Below are 17,662 nucleotides of genomic sequence, written 5' to 3'. Positions count from 1 at the left end.
TATAAAACACAAACGTTTATCATTATAACATTATTTATAGGTAATATGGTCAGTGCTGCGCATTTACGACGGTCGCAGTCGCGGCGGTATGAACAGATACCCGGGTGTAGGTAACTCGCGTTCGCCGAATCGGTTTTAATGGACTTCGCGTGCGTAGTCAGTCGGTGGCTGCATAATATACTGCAGTTACCATCGACGGTCGTCTGAACGCTGCACGCAGCGCATATCATTGTCACCATGAATATTAACGAGTACGCAGGTCGTATGAGCGTTCATGTAATGCCGTAGCACCGATATAGTTGTATTTATTTTTTATCTACAAAATAAAAAACGAGTTTCGAGGCCCGTCGTAATGTCCGTTTTGGATTTTGCGGAAATCGTAGCAGCAGAGGATTATAATGTAATGATGTCCAAACAATAAACCTGTTACGTATACGATCGCTGGTGACGAGACTCGTCGTCCTGTTTGTTGAGCAATATAATATATAAAAATAATAATACGTGACGTGCACTTGAAATGCGTGAATCAAAAATAAGCAAATATCAGGTTTATATATTTTGTACGGTGGTACCTATGTGACTGGTATCGATGTGCGTCAACCTTCTATATGAATTATATTATATTTTATTCCAATGTAATATTAGCAATATTTAATGTTGTAACCATATGGACTTTTTAAGGAAAATAAATAAACACTCATGTAATAGTAATAATAATAATAATAATAATAATATATATTTTTGTCGATTACACTGCACAAAAACGTACGCACAATATATAAAATAAAATATTGACAAACGTACAAAGTAATTATTATTACAATAATATTGCCGTACCTACAAAATACACTCTAAAAGATAAGGACTAGTAAATATTATCAAATTTCTTACATCAGATATTTTTTTGCATTTTTTTATTTTTGATTAAGTCGAGAGAGAAATGCTTACGCGTAACAGTATTATGCATACACACACGCGTGTATATTTATAACTTACAATGTTTGTATAATATGCCTATGACGTATTATAATATATAGTATAATATTTACACATATTATTATGCACGGCGACTGCAATAACGGATAACGCGTATCACGACGTGTAAAAACGAAACATATTTTATACACATTAATACAATAATATTAAAAACTCACTATGAATTGTTGTTATATTGCGTAGTACAAGATAATAACGTATCTAAAAAAAACTACTCATACCTATTTACAAAAGAATATTTCACTAGATTTATATGATATATAAATATATATATATGTATATATATATTCAAACACAACCTTTAATATGCAAAACAATGTAAACAGTAGGTATATATTAAAATTAATAGTCGTATATTGTTTACGCGAACTTTTCTCTACTCTTTTCTAAATAATATTATATATAATAATGAATTGTATTCTACGATAAAAAAAAAAATAATAACGTTCTTAAGTAGAACAGCCACGACGATACATTAATCGTTTGTAATAATATAAATCGTAATAATAATAATAATAATAGTAAATATTATAATAAATATACATTAACAAAAATGAATCACATATTTTCATACATCGTATACGTATATGTAATAATATAATAAAGTTTATATAATAAAAATTCGCTTCTTAAGACTGTAGGGGTTCAGGGTGGCGGGTATACACATTACATCAATTATTAGTCAGATCGCATAATATATGAGTGGGTAAGGACAATAATTTACCAAATACACACAATTATTATTGTACACACAGACGATGATGAGGTTAATCGTTTGACTTGAGCACCAAAACGAAAGTAAAAAGATTTAAATAAAACGTGTGAGCGGGGCTACGTGGGAACGTATAGCCTAGGACCGACGAATAAAAAAATTCTTAAAAATTTTACGACAGGCGATCGAGTATGATATATTATATTATACATATATAAAGTATTGGGTGGGGTGAGGGGGGGGAGACGAGCGACACGACAGGTGGGGGCCAATAAGAGTATCGTAATGAAAACACATCGTACCACACCGGTACGACATTATAATATTATATAGTTTACCGCGTTCGTGTGGCGTCTACCACCACCAGGGCGGCGGCACGGGAAAACGCTGGTGCGGCGCGGGTCGAGGTCACGACGTCGCGGCCTGCGCCCCGGCGGACAGGGACGGCTGCTGCTGTTGGTGGCTGTTCTCCGCGTGAGCGTTTCGCCGGGTCCGCGAGCTGAACACCATACCGCACCCGGGCACCTTGCACCGGTGCATTTCGTGCATGTGCAGCTGTTCGTAGTGCTCGCGCATGCCGTTCTTGTCGGGGAACGATTTGCTGCAGAACCGACACGCGTACATGCTGCCGTTCTCCTTGTCGGGCGCCGGCGGCAGGTCCTCGTCGGCCGAGTACACCAGCCGGGCGGCGGACGGCGGCGACGTGCTGCAGCCGTTGGCCGCGGCAGCCATGGCCATCGCCGCGGCGGCGGCGGGCAAGTGCCTGAACGGTGAACCGACGGGCGCGCCCCCGGCGAACTGCGGTGGCACCTGCATCAGTCCGTTGCTACCGGCGAACGCCTGGAACTGTTGCTGCGAGTCGGCGTACAACCGGGCCAGGAACTCCGCGTGCATGCCGTACGGGTTGTCCGCGGCGGCCGCCATGATGTTGGCCGCGGTGGAGGCGGCACTGCTGGTGACCGCGGGTGCCGGAAGGGCCTGCGGGTGTTGCTGCGACGGTGCAGGTGGTGGCGGCGGCAGCGGGACCTGGGGCTGATGCGGTTGCTTCTGGGCCGGCTGCGGTGCCGGCTGACGGTGACGTGACTGTTGCCGATGTGGTTCCGTCGACGAAGATGGCGATGACGTGGACAACAGTTTACGGTGTAGGTTCAGGTTGGAACTGTGTCGGTCCCGGCTCCGCTTGGACGGTAACGCCGCATTGCAGCCGTCCACCACGCACTTGTGCATGAGTTTCAGGTGCACGCGTTGGTAATGGGACTTGACACCAAAGTGGTTAGGGAACGTCTTACCACAAGCCGTGCACGCACGTGGGTTGTCTTTGTCAACGGGCACGTCGTCCGTGGCCACGAACCGGCCGTTCTCAAACACGCCGTAGACCCGGTGGATACCGTCACTGTCAGAGTCGCACTCGTCCAAGTCATCAGCGTCTTCGTCGTCGTCGTCCAAATCCAAATCATCGTCGGCGTCGTCATCCAAGTCCTCGTCGTCTTCCAACAGACCATCGTCTTCTTCGGACAGCAGTGAATCTCTTGACCCACCACCAACTCCTCCCGACGCCGACCGCCTGCCATTCCCATCACCCTCGCCACCACCTTCCGCCGTCACGGGACTGGGTGATGACCTTTTTCTGCTCAGATTCAAGCAACCATCGTCTTCGTCGGTCAGATTGGATTCCAGCTTGCAGACAACAGGCTTCACGTCGTTGTTGTTGTCTTTTGGAGACGCGACCGACCCGTAATCGTCTGTGCAAGACATGCCTTCGTCGCTGAGGTCAGCCGCGGCGGCGAACCTCGTCGGGTTCATGCTCTTCCGTTTGTGCACGTTCTTGATGGCCACTATTGGTGGCCGATCGTTGTTATTGTCGTTGTTTATGTTGTTGTTGTTGTGATGATGGTGGTTGTTTTGCGGTTCAGCAGCGGTGCTGCCACCCTCATCCTCGGATTCTTCAGACATCCGTTTGCAGCTCCTGTCGCTCCGGTGCTCCGAGTCGTCTTCGTCGTCGTCTACGGCATTACCGTCCACGACGATGCCTTCTTCTTCGTCGTCCATGTATTCATCCATGTTGTCTGATGAAAATTCAGCCGAGCGTCTAAGTTCTTCAGCCAGGTGTAGGCCTGATGCGGAACTATGTTTGGATCCGGTGGCTCTTAAGTCTGCACCGCCGGCCAGTAGTGGAAACGCTCCGAACGCCAGTTGGTTCATCGCAGATGCCTGTAACGGAGTTATGACCATCGGGTGGTGAGCTTGTGAGCTGCGTCCGTCGTGTGGTGAGATTTTCCTACGTAAATGTGGAGAGTGGAGCTTTGGATTGGGATTGGCGCTATGCCGGTTTCTAGAACGTCTTGAGCTGAACATCATGTTGCACCCTTCTACAGTACACTTGTGCATCTCGCGCAAATGGACGGCGGAAAAGTGAATTTTCAGTGCTCCTTTGTCGCAAAACGTCTTCAGACAAACGTTACATTGCACTCGTTTTTTGCCTGTAGCCGGGTTGATGAGTTGAGTGCCTAAATTTAACGGTAGTCCAGCTGAACCCCACTGTCTCTTTAATGGTTGCGGAGTCTTGCGAACGTGGCCTCGGTGAGGACGTAATGCTTTCAGAGCGGTGTCTTTGCTGAGGTTCAATGCGCTCTGTGAGTTTTCTTCCTCTTCGTCTCCGTCTTCGGAGCCGAAATCACTACTGCCAGCCAAACTGTCTGGTGGACCATACTTGTTGTTGAAGTCATTTTGTTGTTGCTGCTGTTGTTGCTGCTGATGCTGCTGCTGCTGCTGCTGCTGCTGCTGCTGTTGTTGTTGCTGCTGGCTTGGACGTGGGGGCGGCGGTAATAAGTCAGCTGATGAGTTGTTTGACCGTCGGCCCGAAGGGACCTGCAAAGGCTTTCCACCACCAAATCCAGATGCAGCTGACTGCATCTTCCGGAAGTCAAATGGTTGCATGTTCTGAAGCTTGTTGAGTGGTGACACACTGCTGGTAGGGCTACCAGCTGGTGGCGAACCAGCTCCATTACACGCATTATTAGCAACTGGTGGGGGCTGTAGCATTGGGAGTCCTCCAGGTGGCTTGGCGAACCCGAACACTGGTTTTGGCGGTGATGGTGGTGAACTTCCTAGTTGAAGCCGCGGTGGAAGCTGCGGTAGTGGCAGCGGCAGCATTGGTATAGATTGCGGGGGAGGTGTCCGTGACCGGAACTTATTAATGTCAAATCCGGACTTGTGGTCGTTGTTTAATTGCTGTTTCTGGCGTTCCATTAACCGTTTCATGTCAGTCTCCAAGGCTGGAAGAGCCCGAAAATCAGCACCCAGGCCATGCAACAACAATTGCTGTGTAACTGCTCGGGTTTCGCCGAATCTCAAAAACTGCTGCAGCACAAGCGGCTCTTCCTCCGGGCTACATATGTTCCAACGTTCCAAAATTCCACCACCGAGAGGTTCCTGTAACGATTAAATCAAAAAAAATTATTAAATAACTGTAATATATTATATTATTCTTAAATATCTATCACCTGGTATTTTGAAAATTAAACATAACACAATTACAATATTTACATATTATATATTGTGCATCAAGAAGTTGGTCGAATAACTTAAGTATATATTATATATATATATATATATATATAGGTATCGTGTAAAACGTGAAGTTGTTTTTATATTTCGTGCCAATTGTCAATCCCAGGAGTCTGACTCTTGAGTTTAACGCCTGCCTGAGGCATACAGCGTAATGACCGTTGGTGGCCATGGTGAAAACAATAGTTAACGAAATAACGTGCTCAGTCGCGTATATTCGCAAGACAGCTAGCCCCAGGGACTTCTAAATGTACGCGAGCGCGCGCGTGTGTGTGTGTGTAATTCAATCATCCATTACTATAAGTAACACATAGTATATATATATAGAGAGAAAGTCAACTTACGGTTACGAGTCGTGTATTACACAAAATTACTACAACCCTTTCGAGTCGGTTTGTTTTTCCCGAGCCCTTCACACGACGTTCACGTCACGTATCCACCAACGCCACGGACGACCCCAAAAACAAACAGCGATATAGGGTCGTTTGGTCGTTCATTAGGAACCTATCGATGCGTTTTTGTGTGTTTAACCCTTTTACCGTCCAGAGCACACACACAAGCTTATATATTATGAGCACTCACACACACACATCATACACACACTGTATATATGTTGTACATTTATATTATGCCTATGTCTATGTGCACTATTATATGTTATTATGACAATCACATTACCTGAAGTATATAACCCCTGGCGTAGTCTTCGTGCGTCCAACCGAACCCTCTGAGTACGGCCGACACTTCGTCTTGACGGAGAACGCTGAACAATCGGTCTAACAAGATCTTGAGTCTTATCGGCAGGGCCTGACAGCCATATAACACCAGACTGGCGATGTCGAAAGCCACGTTTGGTTGGATGGGCTCCACGGCCCCGTTTCCCAAGGAAGCTCCACCAAATCCCAACTTGTCGAGAGCTATTGAACAAAAAACAAATAAACTCGTTAAAAATATTTATTTTATACGTTTTTTCCTTACATAAGTTATAAATTATAACCATTATAATACATTATACACATAGGTAATATAGGCAATATTATATTATATCATATCAGTAAAGAGGAGGTTGCAGTTTGCACCATCAACACATTTGGGTCCCAATGATATATATATGATACGATGACGGCAACAAAGACGGTAAGGATCCCTCTATTTAGATATTTTTCGATCATTACCCTGAAGTATCCACACAATATAATAATAAATGAAACACCCGTGGGATTGATGATGACGAACGCGGTTCATATACTCTCACGTGGTTTATATATATGTATTTATATATGAAAAAGGGACTAGACATCATTTTCTACCTGACCTATTCACCGCATCCACAATGGGCTCCAGTTATTAAATATAATAATATAATATTATATAAATAATACATTTTTCAGCGGCACGGTGGCGTTCCGACGAACGTTAACAATGGATTTTTTTTAATTTGACAACCGATCATATTATATGTATTGCGTATTTCGGTTCGTTCGACCGTTAGATTGCGTTTGGTCCCAAAATCAATCCAACTGGAATGAAGCGCCGCAGCCTCAGTCAACTAATAATAATGAGAAAAAACTTATCAATTGAAATATTCTGATCGTATTTCCTGTTGTTGATTTTTTTTATATATATATATATATATGAACCTATATAATAATATAAGGTATACAGCCATATAGGTACTATAGGTAACTATATTATTGTTAAAACACAAAAAGATCAAATTATTCGAGCATCGAAATGTTTATATCTCATTGTTACATAATACATTTTTTTTCGTACACTGCACCTCATAAAACCCCCCCCCTGGCCTGTCAAATTATATGTGCAGAATCATATTATTTGATTTCAAAATGGCTGTCGTCATCAGGGCTGTCAGCAGGACTTGCACTAAGACGGACTGTATAGGTACATTATATATATATATATATATATAGGACATCGGTATAATATAATAATATATTTTTTATTATACATGGACGACAAGACATGAATCAACGAATATGAGTATATAATATATATTCTATAATATATTATGTGGGATAATTTTAGCAGTATTGTCAAGGAACATACCATATTCATATATACAAAGCCATTTATAATTTCGTCAAATCCAATATCGCAGTTGTGCCTATATAATCTATAGCAGGTACATATATAATATTGTACATAGGTCTTATATACATATTATAGCTATGGGTCATATTAAGTGCATAACATAATGTAATATTATGTATACAATATATATATATATTGTATTGATACGTATTATTCCTGTGTTAGAAAACGATCGGATGGCACATGATTGATAACGATTGCCAGCCGTCGAGTACCTATATATATCTACTAATATATATATAGCAGTATGTCTGTCTCTTGCTTATAATATAATATACTTACTACACGCGTATGTATAGGTAAGTAACGTACGACGACGATGTGCCTACCTATCTATAATTTAAAAACGGACTACTCGTCTACTCGTCGTCGCGGTCGTTGATCGAGTGCAGCGGACCGCCATCGCCAGCAGCAGCAGCAGCGGCGGCAGCAGCAGTGATTAAACGCGTATTTTTCTGATATTATGAAACCTGTCAACCGTGTACGCGCGCGGCTCATATCCGTCGTATCTATATATACACATCGTGCATATATATATATATATATATATGTGTGTGTGTGTGTTTTTATTATACATATAATATATAGTCGAGCGCGATGAGATTGAAAACTTCTGGGCTGATGCCCGGCGCGCATATATATTATTATATATTAATAGCGAGCATTGTGCTCGTCAGCCGCGATTGCGGCGCGTAATACACATTATATGTATACTGCAGCAGCGGGTCCTGCACTCCGTGAGAGTGGTAGGGTGGGGGTGTAGTCATTATATTCGTCTCGTCATTGTTGAAAACGTATATAATAATCTACCGAGTGGCGCGTATATTATTGTATACATATATACCTATATATAATAATATAATATGTAGGCATATCGTATATATGATGTACATATAATATGCACTTTAAGGTCGTCGTCGACGATGCACGCGCAATGACGCGACGACTACATCGCGCACATACACATGATGTATACATGGGTACTCGTATATATATTTTAATATGTACCACGATGTATATATGAGTATATGACTATATTATATACATCGGTCTCACAATGCGCTAATGGCGACCCAGACCGTGAACGGCGGGCGAGAGGGGGGGGGGGTTGAGGGGCCGAGGGAGAGCGCGTATATAGAATATGTATATATATATTATGTAGGTACCTATACGATATTATATATCTCGCGATCGCGAAGGGACTGGAACATAATACGCGCCATGCACAAGTACACTGGCACGCACATCACACGCATTTAACAAGCGACCCCCTTTGAAAGTAATAATAAAAACGTGTTTTCTATATTATTATTATGCCTATACATATACGACGACGACGACGACGACGACCCATTTTCGTATTATTATTATTATTATTATAAAATATAAATAATAATCCGCGGCGATGATAATAATATGAACGTCGGATAATAATAAAATAAAAAAAAGCGCGCAGCTGCAGCACAGCGTTATTGACGACGACGAGGATTGCTCGGCCGCCGTGCTGTTATTGGTCGGCCGAGGGGTCCCCGAAATCGTCTATACCGTAGCACAATAATGTCGTATATTATTGTTATTATTGTCGTGCGCCTGTTTGTCTCCGAACGGTCCCCCGGGCACTGCAGTCGACCGTCGGCGGCGGCGCGTCCCATTGGCCGGCCGGCTGTGTCATACGCCGTGTCAACCACCGGCCGGCGCTCCGCCCACCGAGCTGCGACAAAATATCTCCTCCCACCGACGGGCGACGACGACTGCAGTGACACACACGACGCACCGCACCACATCGCCCGACGACTGCATACAAATACATGATGACGAATATACTGCACGTCGCGCGATACAAAGAAAAGAATCGGGTCCGATCGTGTCCGGAAAAATGGCGTTTTGTTCGTAGGTATTCATACGAAATATCTTATATAACAGGGCCGTTATACCCGGTATTGCGTGTTTATGTATATAATATAATATACGATGTATATTATAGACATGAGATTATGTTATGACGAGACGAGTATTTCCTACGTTTTTAAAAAAAAAATTTACTTTTTATTTTTCTTTATACACAACTGCAAACGATCATCGTTTTTCCCATCGGTGCGGACGGCGGCGGTAAATATAAGAGGACGCGCCAAACATCTGCTGCTGCTGTCATATACAACAAAAAAAGACGCCGCGAACGATATTTCATAAAAGAAAAATTACGTTATTACGACGACCGTTTTTTGATTGCGTCGGTACACAGCGCTGTATATTATTACTATGTACGAAAAGGTATATAAAGGTAGGTATACCAACCTTATACATATTACCTATATATGTGTATATACTACATCACTTATACGACATTGTAGTTACATTATATAAAGTATTTTTATTAGCAGTGGTCTATATATTGTTATAGGTATATAGCTGAGGTGGCACGAAAATCTTTGAGTATACCTATACCTAAATATGTCTTTAATATTATAATATACATTATAGGCTTTATATGATAAAGGTATACATTTATATTATTTATTCTGTAGATATTTCTGTGTCAGCAAACGTTTTTATTTGGAACCTATATTGTATAATTAGAGGATTTCCCCTAATAGCTTTTAAATATCTTTATCAATTATAGGTACACTTACCTATAGGCTATAGGTCCTACCTATAATCACACATATCTGCATATAACATAGAAAAGGTATCTATATATTATATATTAATATATTAATATATAAGTATCCTTATTTTATTTAGCTGCCATCGTGTTTCCTTCAACGATCGCACAAAGTATACAATATATAATTTATGTATATGTTTAGGTATACATTATATTTAGGCTATGAAGGTATATACAATATACATATTATATATAACCCGGGCTATAGGCGTAGAAGAGAAACGTATCGATCCATGGATAGGTATTATACAAATATATATTTATATATGTGACCGCAACACCTAAACATGTTATCACTATCATATATATATCTATATATTGTATAATATGCATGAAACGACGAACGAGTGTCCTGCAGACTGCTGTGCACACAGCCCTCTTCGAGGCTGTTTCCCTAGCTATATAATATAGTTCGAAATTATAAAACCGGTCACATACGTATTATATGCTTGTACCTATATATACGCTTCGTTTTCTCACGGACAAAAATTACACACACGACGTATTATTACAATTACGACATTACGCGCCCGTAATATACTGCTACAAGTCTGATTGTCAGATTGCTGCGGTCCGATTGCGGACCGCAAGAGAACCGCAAATGAGCTGCTTGCTTCAGCGGTGGAGGCGGCGTTTTTCCCATCGTCTTTCGAGAGACGCCCAATTTGCGTTTTATTTTAAAGTACCTATACACATTATAATATTATATATATACATTCCTATTCGTCGAATTTGTGATATAAATAATATAAAGGTATTTCGTACGTCACCGCGCAGGCAGAATATAATCGAAATATATAATATATATACACCTATATGTTTTGTGTATATATGCTATAATCTATATAATATAGTTACTAGTTGCTGTATTCAAATTTACCTATGAATATAACCATAATTATATTACACAATGCGCCAAACCAGAATAATGTCACACCTACACAGTCTCTGCAGCATGCTGTGACTGCATCAGTATCTATATATATCATGTATCCGCATGTGTCTATCTATCTTTTATTCGCACTTCTGCGAGTTATACGAGTTTTTAAATTGTTATAAGTATTTATTAAAACGTCACATGAAGGACAATTGCACTGCAGGCGTATACCTATAGAATAATTACGGCGAGACCGGTGATGCAGCGCGACTCCGGAATATTATTCAGAGGATTATTGTATTATATTATAGTGGTGCTGCGTCATGACTGGGCGAAAAATTATTAATATTTTACATCGGACACAGAATGTCAATCCGCAAGACCTGCAGGCATCATCACTGCATCAGGCGCATAAAACGATCATCGTGACCCGGCGGCGACGGTGGATAATTTATGCAAATTTAGCGGTCTTGATACTATATGCGTGTGCGAGAGAGTAAAATAGTAAATATATATTACTTGCCTCAGCTGAAGTCACGTAAATTATCAAACTGTTGACTATATATATATATATACCTATACAAAATATATGTCTCACTTATTATAGGTATATACCAACCTACCTATTATATTATAAACTATAACGTAGTCGGAACGAACGACGCGCGACGCGGTTAAAACGGGAAAACGGCTGATAAACGTGTCCTCGTTAGGCGTATATATGATGATAGGTACGTATGGATATATCTAAACTCTATGTGTATCATTATAATATGAGGTACATGCGCAGACTGCACACGTTGCTGTGCAGGTATGCGCGGGAGAAATCGTCGAAGACAGCCAGCGAGCGAAAATAATTGAAATACAACCGAAACAATAATAATAATAATAATAATAATAAGTCGCGTATATATACGGTATAGGTATAGAGGTAGGTACGTTACTAAATGTGTATAAGTATAGATGTATACATCAGTTGTAAAAAAAAAATAAAAAATTACTGTTTCGTACGTATACCTACATATACATATATATAATTACGATGTGTGTTTATTAACTACGTGATGGCGTCGGTCAACGGTCAAGTAGTATAGGTATGGGTACACCTATATATCGCCAAGGTCGAACAAAGATTAAAATAATATATACCATCTCCCGGCGACGACAAAGCAGAGTTGAGATTTGAAAAACATGCGAATATAATATGATAGTAAGGTAACTATATACATCATAAGTATAAGCAGTACTCGTGTTTTTTTTATCCATCACTCGACACACATCAGCTGCCGGTCGTAAAATAATATGCAATATATATATTATAACCGTTTGATATATATTATTATCTACCAGCGAACGAGATAAATATTTATACATTTTATACCTATAGGTATAATATTATATAGGTACCTACACCTATACCAACATACCTCGAGGTATTCGCTTGTCGCTATATGTACCTTTATTGCAAGTATAGGTAATAGCTAGGTTATAAATTTATTGCGACAAAAGGCACTATAATAGAACATTTTCACATAAATGGTATTATATACCTATATCGCGTGCAACGTACATTATATGAACAAAAAATAATACATCACAATATATAAAGCATAAATTTGTTGGTATTTTAACCCCATGGTCGTGCGCTCAAAGTTTGTTGTCGACTTATGCTGTACTTATACCTGATCTGTCATAACCTTGCGCGAGTGCTGCGGTAGCATATTATAATAATAACTAATAACATATATATAACTGCACAGTGCACTTATATATATATATATATATATATATCAATAACATCTACATACACTGCGAGCATTATACTAAAGTGGGGTTAATTGGTTTTCACGGATAATTGGCTGGTGGCCCTCTGACAAATTTCGTTTGCGAGGGTCGACGAGGGTAAATGACAAAAAAAAAAACCTAACACAAATGTATAATATAATAATCGAAAACATAATAGCTGCGGTTCACATTTATTTTATAAATATAATATTATGTACTTTGGTATATGAAGAGTGGCGTCTTGGGTTCGTTAATAATAATTGAAAATGTAAATTCCAAAGGGCATTATATAAGCGGCGACGATGAGCTCCATAACAAAGGTCTCTTTGCTGATGACAATGCCGGCCCGAGGGCAATTGAGGTAATTTAAAATGACACCCCTTCGCATCCGTTGCTCATCGACGTTTCCAGACTGGGGGCTCGTCGTTGTCGTCGCCGCGGGGGTTGTAGTTTCAGCCACATCAAAGGGGCAAAAACGAGCGTTTTGTGCACTAGCCGTCGTACATAATCGTCGAGAGAGCGCAGAAACCCATAGATATATTACATCTAACCCACAAGTTCACGTACAACGCCGTTTTTTTTTAGGGCGAAAAGAATATTTTAAATTGTCCTCGTATACATAATAAGTGTATACGTGTGGATAAATTTTCGTTATAATATTACACGCAGGAAAAATATCTTTTGGGAATTGACGTCGTGACGGGCCAAGGACGTGCGATCCCCCGCTCCGTGTATGAATCGAGCGTCGTCGCCCTTGAGATGCGAATAACTATATAATATAATAGGTACTCGCAAACGTTTTCTCCGCGACGTTTTATACATTTTATACTCATATACTTCCGGCAATTCGAGAGCGGAGAATATGAAATTCGTTGTTTTTGGATTTTTTTTGCTGTCGTTTCCGATTAAATTTCCGACGTATAAATAAATATATATATTATATATATTATATTGCTGCACAGATGGTTGATGGCCGGCGTGAGAACAACGGATCGCGGCTGTAGCAACGACCAACGACGACTGCAGCAATTAGCAACACGAAATTATACACAAATGAAAATCGGTTGGCCGGAAGGGTAAACAACGAAAAAAAAAAAAAACAAAAACCGCGTTTGTAATAATAATATGCATTGTGTCCGCAGCAGTAACAGAGACAGAGCAAGAGACGCGGTGACTGTTTAGTGTTCCGCGTATAAATATATAAATTATATAAATTACGTGTATATTTTTAATATATACCGTTTATCCATCTCACTCGTGTCTTTTATATGGCTCATTCTGACATTCTGTTCGGCGGCGGATTGTGTGCAGTGCGTATGTATATATATAAGTCGTCATGTATATAATATACGCCTATTATACATAGGTATGGGATATTATCATTATGTGTTTATAAGAACGTGTAAATGTGTGCGGCGTGGTCATCGAGCGGCGGTGGACGCGGTCGCCTAATAAACCGTGACCGGCAGCGGTTCCGCACGATTTCGTAAACAAATGAACCTTCAAATGGCCGTCTAAAAGCGATCAATTAATCGATTGACGAACTATACGCCGCCGCCGCGCCGACGACGATATAATAATAATAATAATGTACTGCGATGGTCTGTTTTTCTTTGATATTATTATTATTGTTATTATTTACCTATCCCGCCGCCGCGTGTGACGAGTCCCGTTGTCCAGATATTTTTTTGTGATTTTTTCGTTTCAGTGTATCTAAGTGTACCTATACATCGTGCACTAGCGTCGAGGAGCATTTTCCACCGCATTATTTTAATTTGATTTTTTTCAGGATAAGATAGAGTCTGTTTACCCGACGACGACCGCGGCGCGACATCGCGTGAAACCGAAACGGAATTTTTCACGCCCGTCCCGAAACGGATCTGCAATATATACATCAAACACGCACGCCTACGCTCTCAAAAAAAAACTACGATCTGCAAACTCAATATTGTGTATACATAACACTTGAAGTCTGAAGATATAGGTTTTAATGTCGTGTGTAGAAAAAAATCGAATTTAAGATCACAACGTGGATATACTAATAATTGACAGTAACAATAATATGGGCTTAGAAACTTATATAAGTCGTAAGCGCCAATCATAATAATACAAAGATAATCATAAAATATTTACTAGTCGAACATAATAATATAATATGAACAGCATGCATCAGTCATCATTACAATATTTACATCATAATTAGCCAATTAGGTACAAAAAAATCATCGACAATGAGGACATGGCTTTATATACGCATTACAAAAATAAACAGATGTAATTGAATTTATAAAATTTAAAAAAAAAACGTGTAACTATTATACGTGTGTGTAGTTGTATATAAATCATTATGATTACAACTTTGGTAGGTATCAATATACTCAATAGAAGTATAGAACAAAATCTTTTTTCCGGAATATTTCTGATAATAAATCAATTTTGAGTTATACCATTGTGGTTTATACGACAAGCGTGTTAAGTACTCTTCGACATATTTTTAAATGCGAATCATTTTTGCCGAACAACATTGAAGAAAAGTAATTTGAAAAAAATCGATGGATTTTACTCGTATCGACGACGTTGATCTTTTTCGAGAAGATGTAGACCCTCAGCTCGAGTATACGGCGGCCTGCAGCCCAATAATAACACACTTTCGAGCACGTTACGAAATAATATTATATTATATAATACAAGCGTATAGGGAGGTACATTACACGCTTAAAGTACCTATATTACATTCAAATACATATATATATATGATAAATATATTATGTTATATTCTCAAGAAATCGTTTGGGCTAAAACTCGAGTACAAATAATAGTACAATGTCAGAAGCTGTGGCGGCGCGGCGCAGAGGTCAGAGTGGGCGCACACACGGGTATACAGTTGTGGAGTTATTATTTTCGGATCCTACTTCACGGTTTTGGCCCTTAATGTAACTTTAACGAGGAAGATATATCGTGTAATATATATATATATATATATACGACATATATCATATACACACGTATATATACAAACACACACACCGAGAAATACCCATCACTCGGCGGTGTATGTCCAAAGCGCTCAAAAACTTATACACACACGTCGCGTATATATATTATTGTGTACTCGCATATTATGAGTATATATATTATATTATTATGTGTGTTGTACGTAAGCGCCATTGATCACAAAAACCCGAGGGGGGTCCCGCGTACACGCGGCGATATAGTGTATAGATGTATAGACGGAACGGATACGCTCGCGTTATTATTATACGCACACACACACAATCGTGTGTGTCAATAACGCATTACCGCGACCGTGGTTTATGTAAGGTCGTTTATGAAAAGCATAATATATAGGCACCTACGAGCCGCCGCAAACGGACTGATGAGAAGCATTTGTCAAATTTTTTTTTGAAACAGTCGCGCGCGCAGTCACTATATATGTAGATAAATAACAATATGTATGCGCACCGTACCTATATTTGTTTATAATTTTCCACAGTTATTTATCAGTAGGTAGGTATAGTCCCCCTAAAGTATATATTATATTATTACACTATATTATTTGTAGGTACGTGATCGTAAATGTTGTCGGTTAATAACTCATATAGTATAATAAGATCCGCCGAGTACACTAAGACAAAACCCTCTCATCGTCTCCACGGCGTTGGGGTAGTTATGTGTATATTGTATAAACGTAGCTGCAGCAGCAAAAGATCGCAGGTATAACAAGAACGGAAACAATAAAGTCGGCGGGGGTAAAAGACCGGCGGAAGATTAGTCGTGTAAGTGTCAAAATAATAAAAAAAAGAAAAGGAAATCTTCTTTTTATCGGCATAGGGGAAAATCGCGCGTCGTAAACGTTTCCCTCGGACGGATTTACCCTCTTTTTATGTTTTTTTATTGACTTTTTTGTACCGCGTGGCGGTTGTCGCTTGTATATAAGAGGGGAAATAAAGTGGTTGACATTGCCGCACACAATGGGGCACTTTTACCGTTTATGACTATATATATATATTGTAGAAGTACACTCACACTCATTTTAAGAACACTTGTTGATACACCGCTTTAGTATAAAAAACAACGAGAGCAATTATTACGAGCTTGTTTACTGTGTATGCGCGTTATAGGGACGTGGCGTCAATTAGTCGTCGTTGTCACGTGTAAAAAACCATTTGTTCGATATTATTAGATTGAGGGTCGATAGTCGCAACTGAGAAAACCAGCAGATATAATATGCTAGTAATTTTTTTTTTTGTTATTATTGATCTTAAGCATCGGCAATTATGGGCATTAGCATTGTAGGGGTAATATTATACTAGTAAGTACTTCTAAGACTTAACTAAGTATAATACTATGTATTAATGTTCCGAAATCCAATGAGTGACGACCCTGCAGCAGTGCCTATAATAATATATCCGATGATAAATAATACGATATTTTCATTTTTCGTCGGACGGGATAGTGCGTATACCATGTACATATTATAATTTCCTGTATAACATCGTGTACACAAGTAAGTATAATGTATATATTATATTGTATATGTTATGTATGTACTACGCGGGTCGATGCGAAATCGATTTGTTCTCCGCACCGCTACATTATAAGGTTAGGTTAGGTTATCCACGCGCGCCGTATATAATATATATATATATAATATTATTATATTATATATACACCACCGCCGTCGATATAAATGTGTACGTAAATTTCGTATGTATAGGAAAAAAACCACTTATAGATTAAAAATCGTTTATTTTTTAATCAACCTCTGCCGGGCGAGGATACAGAGAGGCTATTTCGTTGGGTTTTTTTTTTTTTAATAGCCCGACGAGCGGCGGCGCGTATTGTGTACGCGCGTATAGTGACACCACCGCCGCCGCCGCCGCCGCCGCTGCTTTATTATATTATACGAGACGCGACGACCGTCTGCAGCGAGCAGGTAACGCCCAGC

The 17,662-nt window shown here is 39.9% G+C and overlaps 1 protein-coding gene across 2 annotated transcripts in view; it reads right to left on the bottom strand.

Annotated features, from left to right (window-relative positions):
• Nucleotides 1-1,378: 1,378 nt before the first annotated feature.
• The window catches only part of LOC111036114 (zinc finger protein basonuclin-2-like), a 76,167-nt gene continuing 59,883 nt past the window's right edge, over nt 1,379-17,662 (bottom strand). For both annotated transcript variants that reach the window (XM_022318014.1, XM_022318013.1), the window contains exons 5-6: nt 5,954-6,192; nt 1,379-5,140 (exon numbers count right to left, since the gene is read on the bottom strand). In XM_022318014.1, coding sequence (XP_022173706.1) covers nt 2,117-5,140; nt 5,954-6,192 — 3,263 coding nt within the window. In that variant the 3' untranslated portion in view covers nt 1,379-2,116. The remainder of the gene's footprint in view (nt 5,141-5,953; nt 6,193-17,662) is intronic.

Source organism: Myzus persicae, unplaced genomic scaffold, assembly GCF_001856785.1.
Source record: "Myzus persicae strain clone G006 unplaced genomic scaffold, MPER_G0061.0, whole genome shotgun sequence".
In the NCBI taxonomy this organism is placed as follows: domain Eukaryota; kingdom Metazoa; phylum Arthropoda; class Insecta; order Hemiptera; family Aphididae; genus Myzus; species Myzus persicae.
The sequence above is the reverse complement of the archived record's forward strand: the minus strand, read 5'-3'. Positions and strand labels throughout refer to the sequence as shown.